Raw genomic sequence first — 24,127 nt, forward strand, 5'->3', positions numbered from 1 at the left:
CTTGGTTTCCTCCCACAGTCCAAAGATGTAGAGAATGTGATAGGCTTAGCGAGCTATGAGCAGGCTATGTTGGTGCCAGAAGCATAGCGACACATCCTCGGACAGGGTTGGTCTTTAATGCAAAACAACAATTTTAAATGAACACCTATCATTCATTCCTTCATTATGAGCCGAGTCATATGACGTGGGTGACGATGGTCTTTCCATGACCATGATTGTTCTTGGCAAATTTTTCTAGAGACGTGGTTTGCCATTGCCGCCTTCTGGGCAGTGCCTTTATGAGATGGGTGACCCCAATCTTTAACAATGCTCTTCAGAGACTGTCTGCCTGGCATAAGTGGTTGCATAACCAGGACTTGTGATAAGCACCAGTTGCTCATACGACCATCCAGCACCTGCTCCCATGGCTTCACATGACCCTGATTGGTGGGGGAGGGGTGCCTAACCAGGCGCTACACCTTGTCCAATAGTGACCTGAGGGCTGGCAGAGGGAAGGAGCGCCTCCTTTGGTCGAGATGTATCTCTACCTCGCCACCCAGACAACACAGAAACTGGTCGCCTGGGCCAGCTCATCCATGACCATTAAGATGTTCAAAGTTCAAAATTTATTATCAAAGTACATGCTACCTTGACATTCATTTTCTTGCAGATATTTACAGGGAGAAAAGAAATACAATAGAAATTTATGAAAAACTAGACATAACCAAAAACTAACAAACACCAATGGGTAAAAGAATATAAAGTGATGGTGAGTCTGGAGCAGGTGTTGTTACCAATCCATCCTAGCCAGCGTCTTCCAATGAGCAAACTGAGGATTTAGTTACTGAGGCCCAAGTCTTAGAGTTTAGCGATGAGTAATGATGTGTATCCAAGTTGCTCCCACTTGCCTGCATATCCCTCTGAACTTTTCCTATCCGTCCAACTGTCCAACGGCGTTTGAGTATCCACCTTGACCACTTCCTCTGGTAGTTCATTCCATATACTCACAATTTCTGTGTGAAAACATTTTCCCTTCATGTCTATTTTACATTTTCCCCTCACTATAAACCTATGCCCTCTAGTTTTGGACTCCCCTACTTTGGTGAAAAGACCAGAAGACCATAAGGCATAGGAGCAGAATTAGTCTATTTGGCCCATCAAGTCTGCTCCACTATTTCATCATGGCTGATTTATTATCCCTCTCAACCCCATTCTCCTGCCTTCTCCCTGTAACCTTTGATGCCCTGACTAATCAAGAACCTATCAACCTTCGCTTTAAATATACCCAATGACTTGGTCTCCACAGTTGTCTGTGGCAATGAATTCCATAGGTTCACCATCCTCTGGCTTAAGAAACTCCCCCTCATCTCAGTTCTAATGGGACATCGTTACTTTCTGAGGCTTTAGCTATTCACTTTATCTAAGCTCCTCATGATTTTATAATCCTCTATAACAGGGCTTCCCAACCTTCTTGATGCCATGGACCCCTACCATTAACCGAGGGGTCCTTGGACACCAGGTTGGGAACCACCGCTCTTTAAGGTCATCCATCAGTCTCCTAAGCTCCAGGGGGTGGAATTGCCTAGGCATCTCCTTAAAGTCCTCCAATCCTAATAACATTCTCAGAAGTCTTTTTTTTTTGCACATTCTCCAGTTTCGTGACATCATTTCTACAGAAAGGTGACCAAAGAAATTAAGAAAATACCAGAAGGTAGCAAATGAGTCAAGAAATATCAAGATTACCATATAGGATAGAGCAGAGGTGGAAGATCAGTAATGGATTTGGTGAACAGCTGAACGTGTTAAAGATCCAGATGCCCTAGTCCTGTGTCTGCTTTTTTATGTTCTTATGGAATAACACATCACTCACACCAGGTCTAACTGACACTAGAAACTATTCACATCATGTGGTTGCCTGATATATTTGCAGGTGTCCATTGGCTCAACAAATAAATCTCTGCGCAAAAAAAAAAGGAACCCATCCTTGATGGTATCCCCTTGAGACCCTGAGTGAGCAAGTGTTTCCTGTCAAGATGTCAAGGTAGTGACAGGAGATCACAGGCTTTGCTTCCACACACACCTTATACCAGATGATTGCTATTTCTTTCATGCTGTGTGCTTGAAAGCAACTTCTCGGGACACGCTCAGTCACTACGTTCACCTCTTATTTCAGTACTGTCACCCACTTCAGAGAGATGTGCTCTCTGAGGGGAGAGGGACGGCCAGTTGAATGTGTTGCAGCCATCAGTCCCGACAGAACCCAGTAGGTAACAGTCCTTTGTTCATTTCCTATCCTAAAAATGAGAGATGAATTTAAACTGCCTCTGTCACAAATGAGGTCATTTGGAAACTTACTGTTGCAATGAAAGGGCAAATTTGTTCAGTGCAAGCTCTCACAAGCAGCAACATGATAATGGGAAAAGCAGGAGGATATGAGTCGGACTTGGAAAGGGGATATGGGTTGGGCATTGGTAGACAGATATGGGTTAGGTAATGGCAGAGGGACATGGGTTGGGTAATGGTAGAAGGATATTGGTTGGTATGGTAAGGGGGTATGGGTTGATAAGGAAAGGTAATATGGGTTGTTACGGTTTAGGGATATGGTTTCTGTGTCCTGAAGAAAGGTCCCATCTGACCTGCAGAGTTTCTCCAGCATTTTGTGTGTGTTGCTTTGGACTTACGGCATCTGCACGCTTTTTCATGATTAGAGGGACATGGGTTGGTATGGTAGACAGACATGAGTTGGGCAATGGTGGAAGATAAGAGTTGAGTATGGCAAGGGGATATGGGTTATTATAGTAAAGGGATATGGGTTGGTATGGTAGAGAGATATTGGTTGGGCAATGGTAAGGGATAATGGGTTGGGTATAGTAGAGGGATATGGGTTGTATATAGTAGATAGATATGAGTTCGTTACGATAAGGGATATGGATTGGGCATGGTAAGGGATATGGGTTGGGTATGGTAAGGGATATGGGTTGGCTATGGTAAGGGATATGGATTTGGCATTGTAAGGGATATGGGTTGGGCATGGTAAGGGATATGGTTTGGGCATGGTAAGGGATATGGGTTGGGTACAGTAAGGGATATGGATTGGGTATGGTAAGGGATATGGATTTGGCATTGTAAGGGATATGGGTTGGGTATGGTAAGGGATATGGTTTGGGCATAGTAAGGGATATGGGTTGGGTATGGTAAGGGATATGGATTTGGCATTGTAAGGGATATGGGTTGGGTATGGTAAGGGATATGGTTTGGGCATGGTAAGGGATATGGGTTGGGCATGGTAAGGGATATGGGTTGGGTACGGTAAGGGATATGGATTGGGTATGGTAAGGGATGTGGATTGAGCATGGTAAGGGATATGGGTTGGGCATGGTAAGGGATATGGGTTGGGTACGGTAAGGGATATGGATTGGGTACGGTAAGGGATATGGTTTGGGCATGGTAAGGGATATGGTTTGGGCATGGTAAGGGATATGGGTTGGGTACAGTAAGGGATATGGATTGGGTATGGTAAGGGATATGGATTTGGCATTGTAAGGGATATGGGTTGGGTATGGTAAGGGATATGGTTTGGGCATAGTAAGGGATATGGGTTGGGTATGGTAAGGGATATGGATTTGGCATTGTAAGGGATATGGGTTGGGTATGGTAAGGGATATGGTTTGAGCATGGTAAGGGATATGGGTTGGGCATGGTAAGGGATATGGGTTGGGTACGGTAAGGGATATGGATTGGGTATGGTAAGGGATGTGGATTGAGCATGGTAAGGGATATGGGTTGGGCATGGTAAGGGATATGGGTTGGGTATGGTAAGGGATATGGATTGGGTATGGTAAGGGATGTGGATTGAGCATGGTAAGGGATATGGGTTGGGCATGGTAGAGGGATATGGGTTTGTTATGTTATGTGATATTGGCTGGGCATCGTAGGAGGATATGAGCTGGGCATGGTGAAATGATATGTGTTGGTCATGGTGGAGGAATACATCATGGGAATGATGGAGGGATATATTTTGGTGTAAGCCCAGTACGACTTGTTTTCCCACATTAAAAAATCTTCTGCACGGGTTTCCTGTCATCGTCAGATACAACAGACAACCAATCAATCAATCATATTCTGCATCCAGTTTTCTGTTTTGTACCACAATGTAATTATATATGGTAAGAGCTGTCTGGATGGCATGCGAAACAAATGCTTTTCACTGCATCTTGGTATGTGACAAGAGTAAAATAACAGCAATGTCAATATCAATATCCCTGGTGTCGAGCCATTTGTACAACCCACTCCAGCTTTGTGCTGTCAAAAAGAAATAAACCCTAAAGCCACGAAAGGTCACTAAAGTACTTAGTGACTGGAATGTAACATGACGTTGTAGGAATGATGAGCCCTGCAAATGGAATGAAGCAAAGTGCAACAAAAATACCTGGAATCTTGACATGATTGAGCCCCCCGAGTAATCCAGACATAACAAACCTTGTGTCCGGTCTCACAGAGTCTGCAGTCACATGTAAAGCAGTACTGCCTCTCCGTCAGTCTCCGTCGTTCCTGGCTTGTTGCCATGACATCGATATAACTGATCGTCAGCTGGTGGGCAGAAGGAGAAACAAATGATTAGAATGAAACTGTAATATCTCACATGGTCTACAGCGTGTGACCACTTTATTAGAAACCTCCTGTACTTTATCAAGTGGCCACTGAGCGTATGCTTGTGGTCATCTGCTGCTGTAGCCCACCCACTTCAAGATTTGATGTCTTATGCATTCAGAGATACTCTTCTGAACACCACTGGTGTAATGTGTGGTTGGTTGAGTTACTGTCACCCTAATGTCAGCTCAAAACAGACTGGCTCTGACCTCTCTTATTAACAACGTATTTTCACCCACAGAATTCCCACTCATTGGATGTTTTTTTTTTTGCTTTGGGCATCATTCTCTGTAAACTCTAGAGACTGTTGTGTGTGACAATCCCAGGAGATCAGTAGTTTCTGAGATACTTAAACCACCCCGTCTGGCACCAACAATCATTCCATGGTCAAAGTCACTTAGATTGCATTTCTTCCCTATTTTGATGTTTGGTCTGAACAATAACTGAACCTCTTGACCACGTCTGCATGCTTTTATTCATTGAGTTGCAGCCACATGATTGGCTGATTAGATATTTGCATTAATGAGCAGGCATACAGGTGTACCTAATAAAGTGGCCACTGAGTGTATCTCCTAAAACTGCCAATGTCAACATTAGCACTGGCTGGTTAAGTTCTTGCATTTCATTTGCAAGCTAAAGCCTTCTAGTTCCAACGTGGTAGAGCCAGCCTACAGTGTTGGGACCTGAGTTCGTACATTCATTAGACATAAGCCTGGTATCTTGAAGGGTCGTTACTGAAATGGGGCTCTCCTTGCCTTTATTCATCTCTGTTCTTTGCGCATACTTAATTCACTAGGTCACCCATGAATGTGGCTGACTCCTATAATGATACCAAGGCCTTGGGTGTAAGTGTTATCAAAGTAACATTTGCCCGACGCCGGCCCCCTAGGCCTGAGTCGATATAGTAGCAGTAGTAGTAAAGTAACATTGATAACAGCCTACTCCACAAAATATGGTCAAGGCGATGTTACCTCAGGTTGCTTAGCAACCTGTCTCCAGATGCAGGCCACACTTGGAGTACTGAGTCCAGTTCTGGTCGCCTCACTATAGGAAGGATGTGGAAGCATTGGAAAGAGTACAGAGGAGATTTACCAGGATGCTGCCTGGTTTAGAAAGTATGCATTATGATCAGAGATTAAAGGAGCTAGGGCTTTACTCTTTGGAGAGAAGGAGGATGAGAGGAGACATGATAGAGGTGTACAAGATAATAAGAGGAATAGATAGAGTGGATAGCCAGCATCTCTTCCCCAGGGCACCACTGCTCAATACAAGAGGACATGGCTTTAAGGTAAGGAGTGGGAAGTTCAGGGGATATATTAGAGGAAGGTTTTTTACTCAGAGAGTGGTTGGTGCGTGGAATGCACTGCCTGAGTCAGTGGTGGAGGCAGATACACTCGTGAAGTTTCAGAGATTACTAGACAGGTATATGGAGGAATTTAAGGTGGGGGGTTATATGGGAGGCAGGGTTTGAGGGTCGGCACAACATTGTGGGCCGCAGGGCCTGTAATGTGGTTATATGGTTATATGGTTAATGTGCTGTACTATTCTATGTTCTATTCTATGTTCTATCAGTGAAAGGAGGAAATGTATAGGAGTGAAGGGAAAGACAGATCAGCATCTGAGATGACTTCAGAGCAGCAGACAGTCGTCAAGGAATGGTCTGTGGAATTCCTTACAGAATTCAAAAATCATTACCTAAATTCTGAGGTGCAAAAGTCAGGGAGGGAAAAAAACTATATAACCAACCTGTACTTTTCTCCCCCAATCTTACATTTCTTGATGCGTGCACAGATGATGCAGCTTCACATTATGGAAAATTATTGAGAGATGGACCATTTGGCGAACACAGAATCAAAATCAGGTTTATTATCGCCGGTAGGTGTCGTGAAATTTGTTAACTTAGCAGCAGCAGTATAATGGAATGCATTATAATATATAAAGAAAAAATAAATAAGTAAATCAATTACAGTAAGTATATATATGTATATTGAATACATTAAAAATAGTGTAAACCAGAAATAATATTGAAAAGAGTTCATAGGTTCAATATCCATTTAGGAATCAGATGGCAGAGGGGAAGAAGCTGACCCTGAATCGTTCAGTGTGTGCCTTCAGGTTTCTGTACCTCGTTCCTGATGGTAACAGTGAGAAGAGAGCATGTCCTGGGTGATGGGGGTCCTTAATAATGGACGTCGCCTTTCTGAGGCACCACTCCTTGAAGATGTCTTGGATACCACAGAGGCCAGTACCCAAAATGCACTAACTAATTTTACAACTTTCTGCAGCTTCTTTTGGTCCTGTACTCCCCCAGTACTAGGTAGTGTTGCAACCTGTCATAATCCTCTCCACAGTACCTCTATAGAAGTTTTCGAGTGTTTTAGGTGACAAACCAAATCTCCTCAAACTCCTAATGAAAAATAGCTGCTCTCTCAGCCTTCTTTATAGCTTCCTTGATATGTTGGGACCAGGTTAGATCATCAGAGATCTTTGACACCCAGGAACTAGAAACTGCTCACTCTCTCCACCTCTGATCCCTCTATGAGGATTGGTTCGTGTTCCCTCATCTTATCCTTCCTGAAGACCACAATCAGCTCTTTTGTCTTTCTGACATCAAGTGCAAGGTTGTTGTAGCAACACCACTCAACTAGCTGATATATCTCACTTCTGTACGCCCTCTCGTCTCCATCTGAGATTCTACAAAGAACAGTTGCATCATTAGCAAACTTATAGATGGCATTTGAGCTATGTCTAGCCACACAGTCATAGGTATAGAGGGAGTAGAGCAGTGGACTAAGCACACACCCCTGAGGCGCACCAGTGTTGATCGTCAGTGAGGAAGAGATATGATCACCAATCTGCACAAATTGTGATCTTCTGGTTAGGAAGTCGAGGATCCAATTGCAGAGGGAGGTACAGAGGCCCAGGTTCTGTAGCTTATCAATCAGGATTGTGGGAATGATCGTTTTAAACACTGAGCTATAGTCAACGAACAGCATCCTGAAATAGGTGTTTGCATCGTCCAGGTAATCTAAGCCCACGTGAAGAGCCATTGAGATTGCATCTGTCGTAGACCTATTGTGGTGGTAGGCAAATTGCAATGGGTCCAGGTCCTTGCTGGTGCAGGATTTGATTCTAGTCATGACCAGCCTCTCAAAGTATTTCATCACCATAGTTGTGAGTACTATTGGGGGATAGTCATTAAGGCAGCTCACACTACTCTTCTAGTATAATTGCTGCCTTTTTGAAGCAGGTAAGAGCTTCTGACCATAGCATTGAGAGGGTGAAAATGTCCTTGAATACTTCCACCAGTTGGTTGGCACAAGTTTTCGGAGCCTTACCAGGTACTCTAACAAAGCCTAACAAAGCCTGTTGCTTTGCGAGGGTACACCCTTCTAAAAGACAGCCTGACATCAGCGTCCGAGACAGAGATCAGAGGGTCACCGGGTGCAGCAGGGATCTTCACAGCTGTAGTTACATTCTCCCTTTCAAAGCGGGCATAGAAGGCATTGAGCTCATCTGGTAGTGAAGCATCGCTGCCATTCAACCACAACCAATAACACGGGGTTCAGAAAGCCTGCAGATACTGGAAATCTTAAGTAAAACATATTCCTCAAAGCCACCATACAAGTTGAAAGGACAGTTAAAAGGCTTAAGGGGTGTTGGCCTTTGTTGGGGGTCAGAGTTTCAAGGTCACAAGATTCAAGATTGTTCAATGTTAATTTCAGTACACAAGTGTAAAGTGGTAAATAATTGTTTAAGAACCATGATGATATGTCGTAGCTCTATACAACCCAGGTTAGTCCACATTTGAGTATTGTCTTCATAGGATGGTGTGGAGATTTACCAGGATGTTGCCCGGATTAGGGGACGTGTCTGGTGAGGAAAGGTTGAGTGAGCTAGGGCTTTTCCCTTTGGAGAAAAGGATGAGATGCTTCTTGAAAGAGGTGTACGAGATGATGAGAGGCATACAGTAGATAGAGTGGACAGCCAGCGCTCTTGTCCCAGGGCAGCAAAAGCCCTGATCAGAGAACATAGAAACATAGAAACATAGAAAATAGGTGCAGGAGTAGGCCATTCGGCCCTTCGAGCCTGCACCGCCATTTATTATGATCATGGCTGATCATCCAACTCAGAACCCCGCCCCAGCCTTCCCTCCATACCCCCTGAGCCCTGTAGCCACAAGGGCCATATCTAACTCCCTCTTAAACATAGCCAATGAACTGGCCTCAACAGTTTCCTGTGGCAGAGAATTCCACAGATTCACCACTCTCTGTGTGAAGAAGTTTTTCCTAATCTCGGTCCTAAAAGGCTTCCCCTCTATCCTCAAACTGTGACCGCTCGTTCTGGACTTCCCCAACATCGGGAACAATCTTCCTGCATCTAGCCTGTCCAATCCCTTTAGGATCTTATACGTTTCAATCAGATCCCCCCTCAATCTTCTAAATTCCAACGAGTACAAGCCCAGTTCATCCAGTCTTTCTTCATATGAAAGACCTGCCATCCCAGGAATCAATCTGGTGAACCTTCTTTGTACTCCCTCTATGGCAAAGATGTCTTTCCTCAGATTAGGGGACCAAAACTGCACACAATACTCCAGGTGTGGTCTCACCAAGGCCTTGTACAACTGCAGTAGTACCTCCCTGCTGCTGTACTCGAATCCTCTCGCTATAAATGCCAGCATACCGTTCGCCTTTTTCACCGCCTGCTGTACCTGCATGCCCACTTTCAATGACTGGTGTATAATGACACCCAGGTCTCGTTGCACCTCCCCTTTTCCTAATCGGCCACCATTCAGATAATAATCTGTTTTCCTATTTTTGCCACCAAAGTGGATAACTTCACATTTATCCACATTAAATTGCATCTGCCATGAGTTTGCCCACTCACCCAACCTATCCAAGTCACCCTGCATCCTCTCAGCATCCTCCTCACTGCTAACACTGCCACCCAGCTTCGTGTCATCCGCAAACTTGGAGATGCTGCATTTAATTCCCTCATCCAAGTCATTAATATATATTGTAAACAACTGGGGTCCCAGCACTGAGCCTTGCGGTACCCCACTAGTCACTGCCTGCCATTCTGAAAAGGTCCTGTTTATTCCCACTCTTTGCTTCCTGTCTGCTAACCAATTCTCCACCCACACCAATACCTTACCCCCAATACCGTGTGCTTTAAGTTTGCACACTAATCTCCTGTGTGGGACCTTGTCACATCTCTTTAAGATATGTGGAGGAAAGTTTAGTGGAGATGTCAGAGGTAGGTTTTTCACACAGAGAGTGGTAGGTGCCTGAAGCATACTGCTGGGGGTGGTGGTAGAGGCAGATATACTAGACGCATTTAATAGACGGTTAGATAGACGTATGGGTATAAGAAAAATGAAGGGTTATAGGAGGGAAGTGTTAGATTGTTTATGAGTAGGTTTAAGTATTGTGCAAAAGTCTTGGGGATCACCCTAGATTTTTTAAATGGTTTCAGATGGTGTGGACTCCACAGAGCCCTGATCTCAACATCATCCAGGCTGTCTGGAATTACACAAGCAAGCGAGACAGCCGAAGTCTGCAGAAGAACTGTGGTAAGTTCTCCGAGATGCTTGGAGCAAATGAGCAACACACACAAAATGCTGGAGGAACTCAGCATCTGTGGAAAAGAGTACAGTTGACGTTTTGGGCCGAAACCCTTCAGCAGAACTGAAGAAAAAAAGCTGAGTAGATTTAAAAGGGGGGGGGGAGCCAGGTGAAACCTGGAGTGGGAGGGTTGAAGTCAAGAGCTGGGAAGTTGACTGGTGAAAGAGACAGAAGGCCATGGAAGAAAGAAAAAGGCAGAAAGCATCTTTTTTTTACATGTGCTGCCCAAAGGCTTTGCACAGTGCCATATATAGGTAAGCACAACATTTTGGGCCAAAGGGCATGTACTGTGCTGTACTGATCTATGTTCTGTGTTCTAAAATCAGAAAGTGCTGGTCATACCCAGCAGGTCAGGTAGTATCAATGGAGGGGAATAAACAGTTGATGTTTCGGGCCAGGTGGTGCTAAACGTCAACTGTTCATTCTTTTCCATAGATGCTGCCTGACCTGTGAGCTCCTCCAGCATTTTGTGTGTTAAACCGAGTTATCATTTCAAGTTTCTTTAGCAAATGTCCCAGGACACGAAACGTCAACTGTTTTTCATATCGCCAATACTTCCCGACCTACTGAGCGTTTACAGCATTTTCTGCTTTTTATTTCAAATCTCTGTCATCCACAGATTCTGTTTCCCTTGAGTTTCCACTGGCAGAAATTCCTGACCGTATAAAATAACTGCCCGGAGTTTTCTCTATCTAAATGGGAGTCAATTCTACATCAGTGACAAATGCAAGCTCTGTATTCAGCAATACACTGAATGTTATCCAAGATTATTTAAGATTCAGGATTCAAGATTGTTTTTTTTCCATTCTTCAGTACACAAGTCTGGAGGAGAATGAAATGATTGTTTCTCAGGATCCAAAGCAGCATAAAAAACATAATAAGCATAAAAACACAATAACCATAAAAATAGCACAATAAATATGCAGTAAATATGTAAGATTAGCTTATAATCTTGGTTTATTATGTGCCTCGATAACGGGGTTTGAAATCCTACCGTTGTGACCCTGAGGTGAAGGCTGCCTCACTGAGCTTGGGGCTGAGTCACCATGTGTAATGACCATCCTTGTAAAATCAAGCCCTCCTCGGTCCACAGGTGGAAGGTCAGTGCGCAAACCCACTGTGCACCAGTCTTCCCGGACACCCCCACGCTCATCCGTTGCTCAATATCTGCAACAGCACGTCAGGTACATTTTCACTCTGATACCCAAATGTCCTTTGGTTCCTCAAGAGACATTGTCAAAATTGTGTTAATTGGGCAAGGTTTGATTGGCGCTGTTTGTGAATCGGACTTGTTTTCAGAGGACTCTGCGACTCATGCTATATGCGTTTCTGGTTTCTGGTCACTCCTCTTTTTTACTGCTATTTTGTGTGATTTTGATCGGGGCAGACTGGCTTTGTGGCCTGTAGTCAACGATCAGCACAGCGTTAAATTGCACAGAACTGAACTAAACTGAATGTTCCTGAACTGATTCAAGGAGTCTGCAGTTTGATGTTTAATACTTTGTGTGGTATTCGCTCGTTTTTTTTGCTGAGTGCGTGATATATTCTTTTTTTTTGTGCTTTGGGTGTTCGATGTTTTCTTTGAATGGGTTCCATGGTGCTTCTTTGCTTCATGGAGAGGGCACGTGGCCAAGTGGTTAAGGCATTCGACTAGCGATCTGAAGGTCGTGAGTTCGAGCCCCAGCCGAGGCAACACGTTGTGTCCTTGAGCAAGGCACTTAATCACACAGTGCTCTGCGACGACACCGGTGCCAAGCTGTATGGGTCCTAATGCCCTTCCCTTGGACAACATCAGTGCCGTGGAGAGGGGAGACTTGCAGCACGGGCAACTGCCGGTCTTCCATACAACCTTGCCCAGTCCTGCGCCCTGGAGTGTGAAGGCCTTCCAGGCACAGATCCATGGTCTCGCAAGACTAACGGATGGCTGTCTGTGGGAAGATGAATCTCAGGGTTGTATTTTGCATGCATACTTTGATAACAAATGTACTCTGAATCTTTGAGCTTCTAACTTAAAAGCCCACGCCTCCCTGGATTGAGCTGCTGAAAGCCGTGATGCAAAAAGAACACGGGACAATTCGATCCCAATGGTTTTCTTCAGAATCCACATACAACAGATGAAAAGATCAACTTTATTCACCATATACTCTACATTTACATGTATTAGGAATTAGTTGTGTTGGTCTGGACACAACATGCAACAAAAAAGAGCAATGTTCAACAATTATAAAGAGTAAAGAATTATAAATAAAAGTAAAATTAGAAGTTGAAGTACTGATATTGAATAAAATGTGGAAATGAGGGATCTCAGCACAGATCCTCAAGTTTGAATGCACTGGGACCTCACCAGTACACAATTTCAGAACAAGAGAGTGTCAGCATGGATTGAGCACCTTTACATGCAGTCAGTCCTGCCCTAAAGTACAGGCTATCTCATAAATAAAAAGCAGCATTGTTCTTCCTAAATAAACCACACAGGATCCCCAATGGCTTAGCCCGCAGGTAGTCAGATTACAGCAACAGCACCAAAGTCTGTTCATTCAGTCACTTTACAGCACAGAAATTTGAACTATCCACTACCTAGAAAGCTGAATAAAGCAATTCAAATATTACAGCACAATGAGCTTTTTTTCCCAAAACTTGTAAGAAAGTTAAATTAAATGCTTTTGAATTAACTGATTAATTGAATGAAGTACGAGTTAAACCACAGAGTATTATTCTGCTGAGATGGAGCCATGCTTAAACTGTTTTTACTTACGACCACACCAAGGTTATTCAGAGGTTAATTGCCAGAGGTTAACTGGTGAAGGAAATTTGCAACTTTCCACCTGACTCGAAAATAGGCTGAAACTACTGTTTTTATTTTATTGTTCATTTTAATACTTTTGATATGTTTCAGGTGTGACAGGCAAAGCAGAGTTCATAATTTAGCTCACTGATCGACTGGCAGATACCGTGGAAAGTAGCTTGAAGCTAGTAAACCCGTTCCATTCGGGACTCGCCCATCAGAAGCATTCTGACCTCTGGAGAAGAAAGACATGGGGTAACATACTAGTCCGGAGACCCAGGCTTGAAATCCTGAATGGTCCTGAAGTGCAGAGTGAGAGAATGTTGCATTGTCACAAACGCCATGTTGATGAAGAGGTGCTGCACGTTACAAGTACTTTACAGACAAATAGTAAATTTATTTTCTGAAGTATAGTCAAGTTCAAGTTCACTAATTGCTGTCATGGGCATACACATACGGGGTAGAAGTACCATGAAAATTAGCTTTTGGCAGCAGCACCACAGACCAGAACAAACGGAGTTAATATACACTTCAATTCAACATAATCTGTGTAATGTGCTTTTAGCTCATTATTAGATTACATAATGGGATCAGAGGTGGAAAGGGTCAGCAACTTTAAATTCCTCGCTGTTATTATTTCAGAGTACCTGTAAGTGCAATTGTGAAGAAAGCAGGGCAGTGCCTCTGCCTCCTGCGGAGTCAGCCAAGCTTTGACATGACACCTAAAACCTTGACAAACTTGTACTGATGTGTAGTGGAGAGTATAGTGACAGACAATGTCACAGCCTGGCATGGGAACATCAATGCCCTTGAACGGAAAATCCCATATTAAAAAAATGGTAGATACAGCCCAGTACATAGTCATAGTCATAGTCACGCAACATACATCAAAGTTGCTGGTGAACGCAGCAGGCCAAGCAGCATCTATAGGAAGAGGCGCAGTCGACGTTTCAGGCCGAGACCCTTCGTCATAGTCTTTAATAGTCATAGTCATACTTTATTGATCCCGGGGGAAATTGGTTTTCGTTACAGTTGCACCATAAATAATAAATAGTAATAAAACCATAAATAGTTAAATAGTAATATGTAAATTATGCCAGTAAATTATGAAATAAGTGCAGGACCAGCCTATTGGCTCAGGGTGTCTGACCCTCCAAGGGAGGAGTTGTAAAGTTTGATGGCCACAGGCAGGAATGACTTCCTATGGCGCTCTGTGTTGCATCTTGGTGGAATGAGTCTCTGGCTGAATGTACTCCTGTGCCCACCCAGTACATTATGTAGTGGATGGGAGACATTGTCCAAGATGGCATGCAACTTAGACAGCATCCTCTTTTCAGACACCACCGTGAGAGAGTCCAGTTCCATCCCGACAACATCACCGGCCGTACGAATGAGTTTGTTGATTCTGTTGGTGTCTGCTACCCTCAGCCTGCTGCCCCAGCACACAACAGCAACCATGATAGCACTGGCCACCACAGACTCGTAGAACATCCTCAGCCTTTACCTACATTATAGATAAAGCCCTCTCTAACATAGAGACCATTGTCGCAGGAAAGCAGCAGCCATCATCAGGGACCCCTACCACCCAGGTCATGCTCTCTTCTCATTGCTGCCATCAGGAAGAAGGTACAAGAGCCTCAGGACTCACACCACCAGGTTCAGGAACAGTTATTACCCTTCAGCCAAAGGAGGTAACTTCACTCAAATTCACTTGCTCCATCACAGAAATGTTCTCACAACCTATGGACTCATTTTCAAGGACTCTTCATCTTATGTTCTCAATATTTATTACTTATTTATTTATTTACTTACTTATTATTATATTTTAAAAAATCTTATTTTTTTCTCGGCTCAAGCTGGTAAAACCTGAGGTATAGGCATCAACACGCACACTCATTTCTCAATTACTAGGAACTTTCGGACTATTCTAGTGGTGTTTGGTATTGTGGCTTTCATAAACATTGCTGCATAGCCCTAATTGTTTAATACTATTGTGTACTGCCTTTGAGATGATACCAGATGTAGATATTACTACTGGGACAATGTATATCTACCCTGTTCATGCTCCATTGTCTTTCAATTTCCTCTTTTAATTTCTGGTGTTCTTCACTTATTGATTTCTTTTAAGTTATGTGTGTTTGGAACAGCTATGTCTATTAAGTAAGTTGCTCTTGCATTTTTATCCTGTATTATTATGGATTGTCCTATCTGTAATAAAGGATCGCTCATAATATAATTTGTGGTATTCTGACTAAAACTGGATCAGGCTTGTATTTATAATAAAGTATGATTTCCTTTATGTTTGTGTTTTAAAGCAAGATTTTGCTGAATGATGTTTTTCCCTTTATTGTGCCTGTGTAAGTAATCAGATTGAGTTAAACTGCTACAGGATCCAGTAGTGTGTTGGATTGTTTCTGGTTTTCCTTGTTATTTTCTACATTTATCATCTTGAATTTGTTGTTTTTTTATTGTGTATTTTTGATTTTTTTTTGAGCTAACCACCTGATCCTGTATTGCCACAAGGAACCCTTCTATTTCTGGGAAGGGGTGTCAACTCTGAGCCAGGCATTTGATGCTTCTTTGTCGACATCTAGTCTGCTCAGCTCATGGGGATGCCTTCCATGGAGGGTCGGGTTCTTCCATCGGTTAACTTTTTCTTCAATAGTGACGATGTCTCCATTTTTCTGGGTTGTGTTCTCATTTAGCTTTAGTAGTGTGTGCTTCTTATCAAACTTGCATATGCTCATGTGGAATGCCGTATCCTGTTTTTGCTGATGAAAGTAGATCCTCAGAAGCTTTTTCTGACTGTTGTGTAAATTTTTAATGTCTTTTATTCCTTTTCCCCCTTCTGTCATAGGTAGTGGTAACCTAAGCGCATGCGAATGCACATAATGCTTTCTGAAATGTGTCATTCTTTGTACATTTTCCAGATCAGTTTCAGACCAAGATATTATGCCAAAAGAATAATTTTAAATGGGTAGAGTGGAAGTGCTTATTGCCTTTGTTAAATTTTGACTGTTGATCTCTGTTTGGTAGATTTTCTTAAGCCTTGAAGTAAATTCTGTGAAAAGTTTTCCCTTTATTGTACTATGATCTGTTTTCTTTGCTTGTTGATATCCCAGATAGTTATACATGTCATATTTATCCATCAGTTGTATTGTATCCTGCTGCTCTGTTTTGATTCTACTAGCTGTATTGCACCTTTCTTTATGTTTAGTGTTCTGCATTTATCCAGTCGAAAGTTCATGTTTATTTCTTTCAAAAATAGCTCTACAATGTGAATTAATTGCTTTAGCTTCACTGATGAAGGAGCATATAATTTCAAATCATCCATGTATAGAAGGGCTGAATTGAATTGAATCAAATTGAACTGAATTGAATTGAATTGAATTGATGTTATTGCATCCTTCAGATACATGAGGAGTAAAAATCTTTATGTTACGTCTCCATCTAAATGAGCAATGTGCAATCATAGTAATTTATAACAAATAGAACAGTCAATGTAACATAGAAAGACACTCAAATCAGTGTGAGTTAATCAGTCTGATGGCCTGATGGAAGAAGCTGTCCCAGAGCCTACTGGTCCTGGCTTTTATGCTGCGGTACTGTTTCGGGGATGGTAGCAGCTGGAATAGATTGTGGTTAGCGTGACTTGGGTCCCCGGCAATCCTTCGGGCCCTTTTCTCACACCTGCCTTTGTAAGTCTCCTGAATCATGGGAAGTTCACAACTACAGATGCGCTGGGCTGTCCACATCACTCTCTGCAGAGTCCTGCAATTAAGGGAGGAATAGTTCCCATACCAGGCAGTGATGCAGCCAGTCAGGATGCTCTCAATTGTGCCCCTGTAGAAAGTTCTTAGGATTTCGGGGCCCATACCAAACTTCCTCAACCGTCTGAGGTGAAAGAGGCACTGTTGTGCCTTTTTCACCACACAGCTGCAGTGTACAGACCACGTGAGGTCCTTGGAGATACGGATGCCTAGGGAGAGGTTGTTTTTTTGACACCACTATGACAGAGAGATGACGACTTCTTCCCTGTAGACCACCTTGTTATTGTTTGAGATTAGGGTGTTAAAGAATAGGTCATTTCATTGATTCTGATTTGATACCCAATTTTTATCCGATTCAGTAAATTAGGTTAAAAGCTAGACAAATCCATAGTGGACTTAGAGAGTCGTCTTGGAAAATGCCTCAGTTTAGTTTGATAACGATGGTTGTTCTTTCTTGGTTGTTAATCAGTAGGGTAAGTATAGTATACCAGTGCTTCATTAGATGTGGAAGGAATTTTTACAAATCTTGTGTGTAGATTATATATATTAGGAGCTTCTATTAACCACGAGTGTGGGAGAGAATCAGATGTCTTTTGGTAGTCAATGTAGCAACATGAAAGATTTCTGCTTTCCCATCAGATTTGATTTTGAATTATGGAATCTATTATCAGTTGTTCTTTATATCCTTTCCTACCTTTACGGCATCCTTTCTGCTCTTCTGTAAGGATATAGTGGTTACCTAAGTGAGTGCTGTTTAGTTGTGAGATATACGATGCTACAATTATTATTATTATTAATTCTTTTTGTATCTGTACAATTTATTGTCTTTTGCATGCTGATTGAACACCCAGTTGGTGTGGTCTTTTTATATTGTAATTTATTGTAATTATATTTTATGTCTTGCATTATACTGCTGCAATAACAGACTTCACAACATTTCTCAGTGATAATAAACCAATTCTAATTCTGAGCTATTTAGCTGCTGGTAAATCACTATAGAGCACATAAAGTTGTGAAAAGTGTTGTACAGATGTTCATTCTTTCCTATTCCTCTTTCGCACAGAGGAATATGAAATGTGGAGCGTATTTATCAATGTGGAGTGGACATTGAGTTTGTAAGTTTGCTGAAAGCAAAGGATGTTGGCAATGGCAGGGGTGGAGTGCCGCGGGAGGGGTGTGGGACAGGTGGCAGAAGGTAGCGCAAGTGCAGACACACCCAGCCCTGGGACACCAGGCGAGGTCATTTGATTCCAAACAATTGGTTTATTGGTCATTACAGAATGTCTCTCTGGTGATTCCCACTCCCTCCTCTCGCTCTTCCCCTTTCCCTTCCTCTTTTCCCAACCATGATTCCCTTCTCCCTGCCCCCTTCCCACTCTCAGTCCACAATAGAGACTCATATCAGAATCAGGTTTATCATCACTCACATATGTCGTGAAATTTGTTTCTTTTCACGGCAGCAGTACAGTGCAATACATAAAATTACTACAGTATTATGCACATCACACAAACCAATCTTCCGTCCTTGGACTCACTTTACACCGCACACTGTCGGAGCAGTGCTGCCAGGATAATCAAGGACACGACCCACCCAGCCAACACACTTTTCGTCCCTCTTCCCTCCGGGAGAAGGCTCAGGAGCTTGAAAATTTGTATGGCCAGATTTGGGAACAGCTTCTTTCCAACTGTGATAAGACTGCTGAACGGATCCTGACCCAGATCTGGGCCGTACCCTCCAAATATCCGGACCTGCCTCTCGGTTTTTTTGCACTACCTTACTTTCCCTTTTCTATTTTCTATTTATGATTTATAATTTAAATTTTTAATATTTACTATCGATTTGTACTCCAGGGAGCACGAAGAGCAGAATTAAATATCGCTGTGATGATTGTACACTCTAGCATCAATTGCACAAAATACTCTGCAGATGCTGGGGTCAAAGCGACACTCACAACATGCTGGAAGAACTCAGCAGGTCGGGCAGCATCCGTGGAAAAGATCGGTCGATGTTTCGGGCCGGAACCCATTGTTTGGTGACAATAAAGTATGAAGTATAAAAATCTTAGGCACCCTAGCTCATATATATATAGCGTGAGACTTTTGCATAGTACGGTATTTATTTTCTTTGTAATTTATAGTAATTCTTTCTATCTTGCATTGCCATGCTGTCTCAAAACAACAACACATTCCATGACATACGTCAATGATGCTGATACAGCGTGCCACATGGAAGAGGCAGGCTAGCTATCAGTCCTTGCCCCTTGTACTGGAATATTCCTTCACATTTCAGATGCAGGTTCAATCAGTCCTAGCCCATGTCTGAAGGCTCCTCACTTTTCTGCTGTTACGACAGAAGGTGAACACTAGGTCAGCCAAGACCTGAGATGTTAACTGAAGAAATAACAGCAGCAGCTGCAATCATAACTGAGGCTGTAAAAGTTCAAAAGCAGCGGCCGAGACACTACGGTTATCCTGCATGTTAACACGTCCCCCAGCATTGCTGCTTCTGGCTGCACCCCGAAGCCAGCTTGGGAGTGTGGGATAGGATGGCCTTGACTACAGCAAGCAATGTCCAGGTTGGCTACTATATCAGAATCAGAAGTAGAATCATGTTTAAAATCACCAGCATATGTTGTGAAATGTGTTCTTATGTGGCAGCAGTGAATTGCAATAGATAATAATAAAAAAACTGAATTACAATAAGTATATACAGTATACTAAAAAGATAAATTAAAAGAGTAGCGCAGAAGAACAGTACCGAGGTGGTATTCATGGGTTCAATGTCCATTTGGAAATCTGACGGCAGAGGGGAAGAAGCTGTTCCTGGATCACTGAGTGTGTGCCTTCAGGCTTCTGGACCTCCTCCCCGATGGTAGCAATGAGAAGAGGCCTTTGTCCTGGGTGATGGGGGCCTTTCACGATGGATGTGCCTTTTTGCGGCATCACTCCTTGAAGACATCCCGGATGCTGGGGAGGCCAGTGCCCATGATGAAGCTGTCTAGGTTTACCACTCTATGCAGCTTATTTCGACCCTGTGCATTAACCCCTTCCCCACCACTCCATACCAGACAGTGATGCAGCCAGTTAGAATGCTCTCCATGGCACATCTGTAGAAATTTGCAAGCGTCTTTGGTGCCATACTAAATCATCTCAAACTCCTAATGAAATATAGCCACTTTATCACTTTAATCACTTTATCTCAATAACAACGGCCAAGTACACTTGTTACGGCAGAGGTTTACAAAGACAAAGGATGTTATTTCCAATACAGTGGGAGGTTAAATAGCAAAGAACAAAGAGCAATATAGCACACAAACAGGCCCTTTGGCCAGGATCTTATGCCATACTCAATAAGCTAATGACAACCAATTCCGATATGCCTGCACCTGGTCTATATCCTTCCATCTTCTACTCATTCATGTACCTATCCAGGAGCCCCTTGAATGCCTCTACCAGGCAGACAATAAGGTGAAAGGTCATAATGAGGTAGATTATGAGGTCGGGAGTCCATCGTATCTTACTAGGGGACTTTCCAGAGTCTGACAACAATGGGATAGAAGCTGTCCTTGAGCCTGGTGGTACATGCTTTCAGGCTTTGGTATCCTCCACCCGCGAAGATTAATGTAGAAGATTCAGGAGAAGGCGGGGTGGGAGCCTCCAGCCTCACCTCAAGTCTCCAGCCTCGCCTCGCCTCGCCTCGTCTCCAGCCTCCAGCCTCGCCTCAAGTCTCCAGCCTCCAGCCTCGCCTCAAGTCTCAAGCCTTCAGCCTCGCCTCACCTCGTCTCAAGCCTCCAGCCTCGCCTCGCCTCAAGTCTCTAGCCTCAAGCTTCAAGCCTGTAGATTTCAGCCTCGTCCTGCCTGCCTGCCAAGCCTTGTCCTTGCCTAGTTCTGGGACCCGAGCCAGAGGCAAGACCCAGGTACTGGGTCCTTGTCCAGTCTCTGGCTCAGAGTCCAAGCCCGGGCTCCTAGCTCTTTTGTCTAGTCCTGTTCCAGGTTCTTGGTTTTCATGTCCATGTCCTTGCCATCGCCCTGTACGCTAGTCCTGTCCTTAGTACTTCAATGTCTGTGTCTTGCACTTGGGTCCGTTCCCAGCCGTGCCCGTATGACATCTTTACAGTTTGTGATGCAGACAGTGTTGACAACGTGGAATTTGCAATGATTTGTCTACAGATTTTAGAACTGGGTTATTTATGCTGTTTTTACTGAAGAAATTATTGATTCACTATGTCGAATTCCAAAGAAGCAGAGGGTGTGAAGCGCAAAAGGACTGCTAGTTCACTTAAAGTAGAATGGCTTATTATTCTTAGAAAAACTACAGGTTTACTTCCACTTAAGAATTCAGTGCACACATGTTGTTGTTACTGGGACAAATTGGACAGCACATGATTTTTGCACACACTGGTCATTACAAGTTAGAGGGAGCATTGTTCATGAGGAGATTGGATGAGGAAACAGGTGCAGAAAGAATTCACAAGGATATTACCAATACCGGAGAGCTTCCGTTGTAAGAAAAAAAATGGATATGCTCGGACTTTCTTCCCTGGACTGTGGGAGGCTGAGGGGTGAACCTACATAGGGCAGGCATATGAAATCACTAGGGATATAATAAAGTGGATGGCCACAGCCTTTTTCTCCGGGATAGAGGAGTCTAAATCGAGGAGGCAGAGGTTCAAGATGAGAGGTGAAAGATTTCAGGAGGATCTGCAGTTTAGATGGTGCTGAGAATATGAAATGAGCTGCCAAAGTAAGCTGTAAACATGAATGCAGTTATTACATTTAAAAGACATTTGGATGGGTCCATGATAGAAAATGCCTGGAGCAGCAGTTGCCAAACTTCTTTTTGCAGTACCACCCCCTTGGTTCCCAAATGACATCTCTCATCCTTTTGGACCATTACATAAAAACTATACAGAATTTTGATTTACAATGCACAGTGAAAGAAAATAGGAACTGCAAATCCAAAGCAGTGACAAAGAATCTACTTAAAGCTACGAATAAAATTATTTATTTAATTATGTAAAAATTATTTCCACCAACAATTTTAGATCTTTAGAAGTCCAACTATTCACTGCTTCATTGCTTTTTCACCTTTCAGTGAGACGGATGGGTTTGCCGCAGTGATATCAGCTTCTCAACATCAGGCTGAGTGTCACTCAGAAGGAATCTCAGATCCCCATGTTCAGTAATTTGCAGTCTGTTTTGCTGCTTTGAAAGAAGTTGGGTGCCAGGCCAAAATAAGATGTTGGAAAAGCAATAAAGAGCATCTTGACCTTCTTCCACAGTGCTGGATAGCGTTCAGAGATTTCTTTCTGCAATCTAAAGTCCTAATATGATTTTTTTGAACCTCGGCTTCAGCCTAAAGTCATTTTGTAGCAAGATCAGTTCCTCGTCTATCCTTCCTGTTTTCCTCATTACAAATCTTCAGGAATGGATTTATTAACCAATCTAGAATTTGGATCGAGAGAAGATCCGGAAACTTTGACCTTCTGCATCTTGGTGCCATTCACCCAGGAGGGCACAGTGTATTTGAAGATCGTCATCTGGTATTCTTCTTTTCTCTTCCAACTCAGAGAGGCCTGTAAATTGGATAAGCTGGCACCAGCCAATACAGCACTTAAATAAGGTTAACTTGTACAGAAATGTTAAGAGATGACTGATTTGACTTTGACAAGATTCACATCATTTCCTTGCAATTGAAGACTAATTAAACCGCTAATAATTCTGGCAAATAAGCAATGCTGTCTCTAATATTTTGAGTTGATTACTAAATGAAGCATTCGAGTCTTTAAAGAAGTTTATCACAGCTTCAAAAAGCGCATAAAGACGTCTCAGGCAGTTTCCTTCTGAGAGCCATTTGATTCCTGTGTGCAACAGCAAGCATCCAAGCTGTTCATCATTCTCAATTCAAAGCTCACTAAATAGTCAAGATTGAGAGCATGGGACATTGATTTTATTTACGGCTGTGATAACAGTATTTAATTATCTGTAGAGCGGACCACTTGGGGTTTTTTTTTGTAACAGGTGTTGTTTGTGAATTACACAGTAAATATGTTAGATACAGCTTTTTTCAAGAAAGTGATAACTCCACAGTGGTGTCCTGTCATTGGCGGTGTCCCGTCTGTTGCATAATTAAGAATGTTGATGAGTGGAATGTCCTTCTCTTTGAAAAATTGCTCAACATCCCAAAACATTGATTCACCTTTTATACCTGTTTCTAGTCCCCTTGCAAATAACAACTGTTGAACCATGCTTTTATGAAGCCAACGTTACCAAGAAGCAAAGATTTGTTGCCTGACAAAATCGAACTACAGGGCAGATTCATTTGTCCTAAGTATGTTGCACAATGTGTCTTCCACATTCCCAGACATGTCATCTATTTGTCTTTGAACAGGGCTGTCGCAGAATGGAATTGCATTAATTATTTGGTTTGGTGACTTATGCAAAACTGTACTCAGAACCTCACTTACTGCTGCAGGAATCAGTTCTTAACTAACTGTATGGAACTTTCCAGATTTAGCAATAAGCAATGAAATGTCGTGTGAAGCACACAAACCATTGCTGTTTAGTTGTGAAGTACAGGCAAACATGTTTTGAAGTGCTTTCTGTTTCTGAAGTTTTCACAAAGTGACTGAAAATAAGCCTAGTTTGCTTTATCAGAGTGGATTTGTTTCAAATGTTGAAGGAGCCTAGGTGGTTTCATTGCTTCATTTGAAAAAAAAATCTTCTTTAACCCATCAGACACATTGGCTGCTGTTGGTTGCTTTTTGTTGGCACAACTCCGTATTTTTGATATTCCACACTATACTGTCTACACTTATGACATCATCATAGCTCAATTATGAGACACAGAGAATCAAAAGCTTATAATAAATAATTCATTTCTTAAATTAAGCCTTTAACCCCAAGCAGCTCCTTGCTAGTGAGAGCTCCTCCCCCACTCCCTTTATCTTTATTGCTCCCTTAGAAACTCCTACTGACCCCGGGGGGAAATATTGCCCACTTTGAGAACCGCTGCTTTTGGCCTTTCTTTCTCTAGGCCAAGGGTACCCAACTTTTTATACTATGGACTTCTATCATTAACCATAGGGTCCATGGACTCCATGTTGGGAACTCCTGCTCTAGGCCCTAGAAGGGTATAGGTCACAAGAAGGCAAAAAGGAGAAGCACAGATAGGTCAACCTGGAGGAGTTAGCTTGAAGGTACTGTTTGCATGCTGTATAACATTGTAACATTTACTGAGAAATTAGGAGTCAACAACTTTAGCTGGTTGGGAATCACTGGGTAAGGGCAGTAGATTCGTCGGAACCCTGTTGCCTGTG

At 42.8% G+C, this 24,127-nt stretch overlaps 1 protein-coding gene across 4 annotated transcripts in view; it reads right to left on the reverse strand.

Moving 5' to 3' along the window:
- The window catches only part of smyd3 (SET and MYND domain containing 3), a 1,006,799-nt gene that overhangs the window by 146,104 nt on the left and 836,568 nt on the right, over positions 1–24,127 (reverse strand). For all 4 annotated transcript variants that reach the window (XM_063055477.1, XM_063055479.1, XM_063055478.1 and 1 more), the window contains one exon: positions 4,459–4,569. In XM_063055477.1, the coding sequence (XP_062911547.1) occupies positions 4,459–4,569 (111 nt within the window). The remainder of the gene's footprint in view (positions 1–4,458; positions 4,570–24,127) is intronic.

Source organism: Mobula hypostoma, chromosome 8 (genome assembly GCF_963921235.1).
Source record: "Mobula hypostoma chromosome 8, sMobHyp1.1, whole genome shotgun sequence".
Classification (NCBI taxonomy): Eukaryota; Metazoa; Chordata; class Chondrichthyes; order Myliobatiformes; family Myliobatidae; genus Mobula; species Mobula hypostoma.